Source organism: Austrofundulus limnaeus, unplaced genomic scaffold (assembly GCF_001266775.1).
Source record: "Austrofundulus limnaeus strain Quisiro unplaced genomic scaffold, Austrofundulus_limnaeus-1.0 Scaffold12, whole genome shotgun sequence".
NCBI classification, from domain to species: domain Eukaryota; kingdom Metazoa; phylum Chordata; class Actinopteri; order Cyprinodontiformes; family Rivulidae; genus Austrofundulus; species Austrofundulus limnaeus.
Genome location: NW_013952414.1, coordinates 2232274 through 2241564, shown reverse-complemented (window position 1 = coordinate 2241564; position 9291 = coordinate 2232274). Strand labels below are relative to the sequence as shown.

The 9291-nt window shown below is 39.7% G+C and overlaps 3 protein-coding genes across 3 annotated transcripts in view; 2 read left to right on the top strand and 1 right to left on the bottom strand.

The window, feature by feature from the left end:
• Positions 1 to 5277, top strand: part of LOC106513431 (fms related receptor tyrosine kinase 3) — a 12757-nt gene extending 7480 nt beyond the window's left edge. Inside the window, exons 15-24 of the mRNA XM_014002250.1 lie at positions 836 to 940; positions 1013 to 1123; positions 1237 to 1393; positions 1557 to 1654; positions 1778 to 1896; positions 2035 to 2157; positions 2244 to 2355; positions 2440 to 2539; positions 3511 to 3616; positions 3748 to 5277. Of these exons, the coding sequence (XP_013857704.1) occupies positions 836 to 940; positions 1013 to 1123; positions 1237 to 1393; positions 1557 to 1654; positions 1778 to 1896; positions 2035 to 2157; positions 2244 to 2355; positions 2440 to 2539; positions 3511 to 3616; positions 3748 to 3942 (1226 nt within the window). The 3' untranslated portion in view covers positions 3943 to 5277. The remainder of the gene's footprint in view (positions 1 to 835; positions 941 to 1012; positions 1124 to 1236; positions 1394 to 1556; positions 1655 to 1777; positions 1897 to 2034; positions 2158 to 2243; positions 2356 to 2439; positions 2540 to 3510; positions 3617 to 3747) is intronic.
• A 946-nt stretch (positions 5278 to 6223) lies between these two features.
• Positions 6224 to 7716, top strand: urad (ureidoimidazoline (2-oxo-4-hydroxy-4-carboxy-5-) decarboxylase). Its single transcript, XM_014002252.1, has 2 exons — positions 6224 to 6475; positions 6546 to 7716. Exons 1-2 carry the CDS (start codon positions 6301 to 6303, stop codon positions 6887 to 6889), a joined length of 519 nt encoding a protein of 172 aa, XP_013857706.1. The 5' UTR covers positions 6224 to 6300; the 3' UTR covers positions 6890 to 7716.
• Positions 7717 to 7947: 231 nt separating this feature from the next.
• Positions 7948 to 9291, bottom strand: part of pdx1 (pancreatic and duodenal homeobox 1) — a 3953-nt gene continuing 2609 nt past the window's right edge. Inside the window, exon 2 of the mRNA XM_014002251.1 lies at positions 7948 to 8891. Within this exon, the coding sequence (XP_013857705.1) occupies positions 8515 to 8891 (377 nt within the window). The 3' untranslated portion in view covers positions 7948 to 8514. The remainder of the gene's footprint in view (positions 8892 to 9291) is intronic.

The window sequence follows — 9291 nt, the reverse complement described above, 5'->3', positions numbered from 1 at the left end:
GGGTCCAACCCGTTACTAGCGTGGTGTACCTAATAAAGTGGCCAGTGAGTGTATTACTAGAGGTGCTAATGACATGAAATTTTCACCAGATGTCGGTAACAACCCAAGTGATCCATACATACAAAGAAATCAAACCATAAATGTCCAGAAATGAAGTTATTTGTAATAATGTGGAATGGCACAGGAAAAAAGTATTGAACACACTTACTGAAACCATTATTATTAGAAGTAGTAGTAGTAGTAGTAGTAGTAGTAGTAGTAGTAGTAGTAGTAGTAGTAGTAGTAGTAGTAGTAGTAGTAGTAGTGTGATTGTTATTCTTATAAAAGCCAAAAATAGCAATTTGCTAACTAAAAGCTAAAGTAAGAACACACTAACTAAAGTTGCAAAAAGCTGATTAAAAACTAAAAGTAGCAAAATGCTAGCTAAATGCAACAAAAGGTTAGTTAAACGTTAAAAGTTGTAAGACTCGGTAAAAGCTAGAGCAGCAAAAATGCTTGCTAGAAGTATCAAAAGGCTAGCTAGAAGCTAAAGGTAGCAAAAAAAACAGAAAAAGGGGCAAGTATCCTGCAGCAGATATGAAAGAAAAGTTTTTATTTTTGAAGGAATTGAAGAGATCTGTATTTCTACAGAGAAATATTTTCAAATAAAGTTCAGTACTTTGAAAAAATAAATATTACAAAAAACAAAATGAGAATTTAACTGTAGAGTGTTTGTGTGTATCTAGCTAAAGAGGTCACTGGAATACACTGAGTCTTTACTGTAACTCTGAGTCCTATCCTTGAGATGTGATGTTCTTTAAAGTCCAAACAATCACAAAAACTTCTTCTTCTACAGGAAATGAGCTGGGGTCTGGAGCTTTCGGCATGGTGGTCTATGCCACAGCTTATGGTATCAGCAAACCCGGAGTCTCGCATCAGGTGGCCGTCAAGATGCTGAAAGGTCAGCGTTTTCTCTGTTAGCATCGTTCAGTTCGAGGTCGTTTCAGTCGCTAATCTCCTGTTCCCTCCACAGAGAAACACCAGTCCGTGGAGAAGGAGGCACTGATGTCTGAACTGAAGATGCTGACTCACATTGGTCACCACATCAACATTGTGAACCTCCTCGGCGCATGTACCGAAACAGGTGCGCTCGCTGCAGCTAATGCCACTGATTGCATCTTAGCTGTGGAATAAAAAGGATAAACTCGGACACAGCGTCGTGGAGCTGTACTAACTAATCAAAGTATTGCCGTGCAGGTCCCATATACCTGATCTTCCAGTACTGCTGTCACGGAGACCTGCTGAACTACCTGAAGAAGAACGGTGACCGCTACCACAAGTGTGTGACGGACGCTTTCAACACAGACCGATTCAGAAGTCTGTACCACAACCTGCAGCTCAAGAAAAACTCTAGGTGGTGACAAACATTCACAAAGGAAACACAACACAGCCAGTCTAATATCACATTTTTAGACACGTAAAATTTACATTTTGTCTCCTTTTCAATTCAATGTGAAATGATTCTGTTTGTGAGGTTTCTCTAACATTTCAATCCTCTCTTATTTATGTGTTCTCAGTGATCAGTTCCCAGTGGACAACTACGTTCCCATGCACAGCTCCACCACGAGAGGTGAGGAGGACAGCGCCCTCCTCACCTTCACCAACGGATCTGAAGGTGAGAAACACCCAAATAAAAAGAGAAGTGAGGAATTAGCACGTCTAACTGTAACGTTGCTTCATTTTTCTGCCTGTAAGCTTAGACTGATTATTCTGAGCTTTTCTGATTGTCCGTTCACAGACCCAGAAATGGATGAGACTGAAGATGAGACTGAAGACCTGCAGGCGCTCACCTTTGAAGACCTCCTCTGTTTTGCTCTCCAAGTGGCCAAAGGCATGGAGTTCCTTTCCTCCAGGAATGTAAGACCACCCCACCCACCCCCCACCCCCACACACACACCCTTATAAAAACAATATTAATAAAACAGATCATCGCTCTTCAGATTCTTAATTAAAGTCTCGACGTGTCAGGTATCATACGGTGTTGTTCCTCTGCAGTGTATCCACCGGGACCTGGCAGCTCGAAACGTGTTGGTGACGAAAGGCAGGCTGGTGAAAATCGGAGACTTCGGTTTGGCCCGGGACATCGACAACGACTCCAACTATGTCGTGAGAGGAAATGTGCGTGACAGATACTAAAACTTCTCAACAGAATTCCTAATACGGGTCTTTTTAATGCTTTATGTTTGTGATGGGTCATGTTTCAGGTGCATCTGCCAGTCAAGTGGATGGCACCAGAGAGTATCTTTCAGGGGATATACACCATGAAGAGCGACGTCTGGGCCTATGGTATTCTACTCTGGGAGATCTTCTCACTGGGTAGGATTCACTGCAAAGCACTGAAACAGCACCTTTAAGCACACAATGCACTACTTTGTGATAATAAACAACTGTTGCTCCCAGGTGTCACTCCGTACCCTGGGGTGAAGGTAGATCCCACTTTCTATGCAATGATTGAGAGAGGATTTAAGATGGAGTGTCCATACTACGCCAACGACTCTGTGTGAGTGTCATCATTGTGCAACACATAATTTATATTGATGGGTTATGTTTAGATATAAGTTTGCTTGAGTCTCTGTTTATTTATGATGTTTTTTAAAGGAGGGGTTTAATGCAAAATCAGCTTTTTGAGCTTTATATCACATAATAATGTTGTTGCCTCTTTAAAAACATACCCAGGGTGTTGCTATGACTCATTCATGCATGTTTGAGAAATCCCTGAAACTCCTGCAGCCATGTGGAGCTGCCTAAACGTTTGCTGGTACGAAGCTCCGCCTATTTACTCAAAGCTCCTCCCAGGAGCTCAGTCTGCAGCCGAGGTCCCGCCCCACAGAAGACTCCTCCCCCATACAGCTCCGCCAGACTAGCAAAACATTTCTTAAAAATGATGGATGTTCATGATTTCATTACAAAAACATAGCTTCATCATGATATTTATAGTTCCTTCGCAAAAAGTGGCTTAACATTGACGTACAGTATATGTGAGAGAATGACTGGGAGACATATTACCAAGTCTGACGTGGGATCATTTGAATAAGGTTCAACTGTATCCTGAGTTGCTATTTTACAAAACTGATATTATATAATGTTGCTTCCTTTTTTCAACAAAACACAACGATCCTACGAAAGATTATAAACAGCATGAAGCATTGCTGTGAAGATGTGCTGAAGTGAGTGTCAAAAACAGTGGGAGGTTCTTAAAGAGACAGAGGCCAAGTGGAAGGTGTTTTGATTGGCTAGGATGTAAAGTCCAGTTTATTTTTTATTTATAAAGCATTTTATAACAACTGAAGGTAACATAGGTGCTTGATTGTGGTATAGAATTGAACTATGTGTCTGGAAAATATGCATATAATACCTCCCTTTAAGACAAAGCAGTGAGTATAAAACCATTTTTCCAAAGAGAAAATTAATGTATACACATACAGTATTTATAAATTAAATATGTCTTTATTTTTTGTCATTATCTTTAAGGTACAATATAATGCGCAAGTGTTGGGCTCTGAATCCCTCCGACCGCCCGTCTTTCTCCAAGTTGGTGTCCTTCATGTGCGATCAGCTGACAGACAGAGAGGAGAAGGTGCCGACCTGCTGGACAAAGACTTTTTCTAATAGATTTGGCGACTGTTTTTATAGATTTGATTGGTCATTTTTTGTTGTTGTTGTTGTTGTTGTTTTTACAATTGTGTTTTCTTGTCGTTGATTTTTCAGCTCTACCATAACATGACGGATCAGGTTTTTGATGACTACCAGAACGCATCAACCATTCTGGACATTTCTGCCCTGACAAAACAAAGTGAAAACAAGACGCCAACAAAAACCAACGATTACTGCAAAGCCGTGCTGCCCGAGGATCCCAAAGTTTCAAAGTCAGAGGAGAAGGAGCTGCTGAAGCCATCTGATTAAGAGTATTCTGCCTGTATTTACAAAATGAGTTAAAAATTTACATCAGGCAGTTTTTAAGATCTTCTCAGTTGGAGTTTTGTGGAAAAGTTATGAAAACTCATTAACTTACCTGACAGCATTTAAAACAAACTCAGTTTGGAAAACATGCTCATTAATTAGCATGACATGGATATTAAAATAGATATCTGTCACTATTTGCACCAAAATTATTTATTTTAAGACAGCACTTGAGTCTGTCTGCTCAGACCAGCTGTTAGCTCATCTGGTCAAATTTAAACTATTTTTTCTAAACTGAAGTAATTTAAATTGAATTTTTTTTATTTTATATCAACCTTTCCACAGACTATCTCTTTAATAATTTTCTCAATATATTTATCAAAAGGATGTGCTTGCCCTATATTATTTTACAAAAATGACCTGTTTTATATTTGCATTTTGGGTTGAATACAAGATGTAGCATTTATTTAGCATCATTTAGCATTTATATAACCTAAGTTGAAGTTGTGATAATCTTTTTTTATATGTGTTTATATGAATATGTGTGACTAAAATGGGAAAAACTATTATTTCATAGAGGAATCCTGTATTCCTGATATTCTGCTGCAAGTTATAGAAAGGTACAAGTTTTTATATGGTTAAAGTTTTGTAGAAAATGATCAAATTGTAAATATAAACATTTCAAACATTACAGGAAGCATTTAAAACTTTTATGTATTTATATATTTTATATTACTTTATATGTTGATGGATTTATTTTGTCTGTATTTTATTTTATCTTAACACAAATAAAAAAAGTATGCATTAGTAGCTAACAATATATTCACTGTAAATTGGTGACAAAACTGAGCTGTTTGTTTTGTCAGATTTTATTTTATTTGTTCCTACTGATGAGAGAAAAACTTTACTGTAAAAAGTTTTAAACAACCATTTATTTATGATTTCCTGTTGCAGCAATTCTCCAGGATTTCAGTTTTTATTTAAAAAAATTGCAGCCTTTTACTCATTTTTTCATCTCAACTGTTTGTATTTTGCAGTATTTTCTTTTAAAGCCTGAGAAAACTTTTTGAGAAGAACAAAGAAAATTACAAAATGCAAATTATCTACAGCAGATGGACTGTAGTCATCATGTTTTGGGGGTGTTTTTTAGAAATGAGGGTAAAAAAAGAAGCAGCAAAGGTCACTAAAGTATTTCAGTCAACCTGTTCTTTTAGGTCCATTTTTAATTTTTATTTTATTTTATTTTATTTTATTTTATTGGTCCATTTGGAAACTTTTTTACATATAAAGCCAATGTTGAAACATCATTTATACTCCAATAAATCTATTTTATTGTCATTTTGCTTGAGTGGTTTTTATTTTTCTGTTATTTTAATATATCAACATTTCACTGCACTTCTTTTTGTTTGCGCTTCTTTAAATCTGCATCTATTAGTTTTCAGACTATAAGACTTTATAGAAATATTTCATAAAGAATAGATAAAATGGGTTTCAGTTTATATAAATTGTAATTTACAGTAAATTACATCATGATCATTTTAATTTGACGATAGGTTGAAAAAATGATCAAATAAATTCTTAATTTAACTGAAGGGTAGAGAAGACGTGTTTATTGAGAACTTAAAAGTACTCGTGTCCATTTCCTACATATTTATTTACAGTATACAGTCAGCCTATAACACATGACTCTAGTTTCCGTGTGTTTTTTGGCAGAGTCAGTCAGTTACTTTGTTTACACTGAGTGTGTACCCGCATTTTGAAAACCACTGAACCATTAGATACAGTTTAGGGTAACGCTTTTATGTGCGGTTTCATAGTTTTCAGTGTGTACCTTTAAATATTTACATTTTGCCCATTTGGTTTATTTTTCTTGTAAGTGAATGGTTCCTTATGCCTCTTTTCAATGAAATGTTCTCACTTCCTGCACTCTGTGGTGGTCTTGCCTGCTGCACCCACTGTAGCCGCTAGAGGCCGCCAGAGATCAATATGTTGACGGAATTAAAACATTGGTTTAAAGTTTAGTGTCCTTACCAAAATAAATAAATAAATAAAATAGTAAAAACTCACCTGTTTTGAATTCATTGAATTAATTTAGGAAATAATAGTTATCATTTTATTCTAACAGCCATTTTTGTTTGTTTGTTTGTTTGTTTGTTCACTTCAGTAAAAAAAAGACATAAAATGTGCAGATTTTCCACCAATTTTATTTTTACCCAGAATATCAGTGTTAAATCCAGTCAAACACTGGCAGACAGGGTGGGCGGGGTCGTGGGGTGTCCAGCAGTGCATTCACCTGTGTTGCAAAGTGTCCAAAGGTCAGCAAACTGCATGCGCGTAAAATAGCGTTTTCTAACAGAACCCATGGATATTTCTGCAGTAAACGCTCTTCCTTATGAGGACTTTGTGAATATTTTTGGTAACGTTGTGGAAAAATGTCCTCTCGTCTCAGCTGCTGTGTGGACCAGGCGGCCCTTCGTGAGTCTGGCTGATCTGGAAGCTGCAATAAACCAGTTCATCGACGCGCTCCCCGAATCCGGTGAGAATTATTTTAAACATTTTAAATGTGACTGAAAAACCCACGATTAACCGACCATAACGGTGTCCAGGTAAAGAGGGGATCCTCAGGTGCCACCCGGACCTGGCGGGCAGGGACCTCCACCGCGGCGCGCTGACCCGGGAGTCGCGCCAGGAGCAGGCTGGAGCCGGCCTGGACGCGCTGCGCTCGGACGAAGCCTCGCGCGTGTCCCGGCTGAACGAGGAGTACAAGCGGCGCTTCGGTTTCCCGTTCGTCGTCTGCGCCCGCGCGCACGACAAGGCGAGCATCCTGCGCGAGCTGTCCGAGCGGTGCGGGAACGAGCGCGCGGCGGAGAGGGCGCGCGGCATCCAGGAGGTGAAGAAAATCTGCCGCCTGCGGCTCCAGGACCTCGTGCGCTCTGACAATAAGTTATAAACATGTCTGAAAATGTGAAACCTAAAAGCTGCGAAGTAACTTTATTAAATTATTGTCCTGCTGATTCATTAAACACAATGATTTATTCTAGCAACAAAACATGTGCAGCTATGAGTCACATAAAGACTAAAAATAGGCTTTTGGAACCGCCCGCACAATAACATTTATAACTCAGGGAGACCAGTGGACAGAAAAGCTGAAAACCTTCTGAGCCTCAGCTTTCTGCCGGTAATTATGAAATGTATGCACTGAAATCCTAAAAAACTGAAGAAATGGGAATAAAATTTGGTTTAAACTCCAAACTTAAAGAAAATGAACATAAACAAAGAGTGCACTACTACTTATTAGCATTGAACTGTTCATAGAAATAGTGAAAGGTTTGCCTTTGTTTTGCTTTAAATTCCTAAATGATGATTTCTGCATTTATGTTGCTCAAATTACTGCCAATTATTATAAATATACTATTGGTTACCTCTATGAACTTATTTCCTTAAAGTTCAGAGCTAAAGCTTGTTTTCTCTACCCTGCTTTTATTTTTATTTGTTTAATCAGAATAAAATAGCACAAAGCATTTTAAGGCAATATGTAACCTTCATGGAAAAAAAGGTTTTTAGCCTGAAGCAGGGAACCACAACCAGATCACTTCAGATCCACTTTAGATTCTGATTAATCTGATTAATTTTACGATAATAAGAAGCTGTGATKGTTATCAAAGTTTGTTCCCAAAGATGGAAACCTAAATGTAGGCCTTGAAACACCAGGTTTTGGGTCTTAAGAAGGTCAAAAGGAATCAAATAAATGCAATAAAATCATTGTTAATATATTTATCCTTAACTGTGAAAATGAATATAAACAGTGCTCATGAATAATAGAGGGTGAGGTTTATTAAAAGGCATATTTATTTTTCAGCTCCCCAGACTACGTTTATTTTGCAGGTCAAAAGATGAAAAGTTCRGGAACCACTCAGGGTTTTGGGAGACAAGGGTGCAGAGGGCGCTGCAGCACCCCACAATAAACGCAGGAGGACATACATGTTCAAAGAACTAGTGAAAAACAAATAAAGATGGGCATTACTTTTTATTCTGGTAAACCAACAGTTACTGTTGTCTATAATGATTTTATACACATTATTTGTCCAATTTGCACGTTAATGTATTTTATTTAAATGTGCATTTCACTGCTTGATATTCTTCATATTGGTGTTTAAAGGCATGCGATATGCTGATAGCACCCCCAGTTGAAACCTGGTCCCACAGCTACAGGTCCAGAGATCTACCCTACGTAAAAACTTYATAATTCACTCAGGTGGTACCAAACAACCCTCCAGCTCATCTGTCGACACACAAGTGGACTCTGTGTGGAAAATATTGTTAAATAAAACACAAAGCTTTTCAGTCCAAACCTTGGGGAAGTGTAAGTTTGTATCCAAAGGGAGGGAAACTGGGTTTTTCATTAGACTTTGTTGTCTGTTGTCCTCTGATGTCCCAAATATCTCACAATTTAGTCCAGAACCGACCACCTGAATCCAAAAGGTTCATAGAAACAAAGAAGAGAGCCTCCTTCTGACTCCTCTCCAGTGAGGGACTAAATACAAAGAATCCCTGAAGGTTCTGGTCTATAGGGGTCTATTCTCTGGACCCAGACAGGGTGTGGGTGTGCAGCGGAGAAACCGGGGGTGTTGTGGAGGTGTGGGGTCCATTCGTGGAGGACACCCCTCCTGCCGCCTCTCCCTGGTCCCCRGAGGTGATGGAGGAGTCCTGGTCCGGGTCGGGTCCCCTGGCCCTCCTGCGGTCCTCCTCTTTCTTCCACTTCATGCGCCGGTTCTGGAACCAGATCTTGATGTGGCGCTCGGTGAGGCTGAGGGTCAGAGCCAGCTCCACGCGCCGCGGCCTGGAGATGTAGCGGTTGAAGAGGAACTCCTTCTCCAGCTCCAGCAGCTGGGCGCGYGTGTACGCAGTCCGCGTGCGCTTGTTCTCCTCAGCCTCGGTCACCACGTAGGGCCCTGAAAACACAACCAACCAGAGGGGCTTCAGACTACATCTGACCGACCAGAGGGGCTTTCAGACTAAATCTGACCAACCAGAGGGGCTTCAGACTAAATCTGACCAACCAGAGGGGCTTCAGACTAAATCTGACCAACCAGAGGGGCTTCAGACTAAATCTGACCCACCAGAGGGGCTTCAGACAAAATCTGACCGACAAAAGGGGCTTCAGACTAAATCTGATTGGCTTCAGACTAAATCTAACCAACCAGAGGGGCTTCAGACTAAATCTGACCAACCAGAGGGGCTTCAGATTAAATCTGACCAACCAGAGGGGCTTCAGACTAAATCTGACCAACCAGAGGGGCTTCAGACTAAATCTGACCAACCAGAGGGGCTTCAGACTAAATCTGACCAACC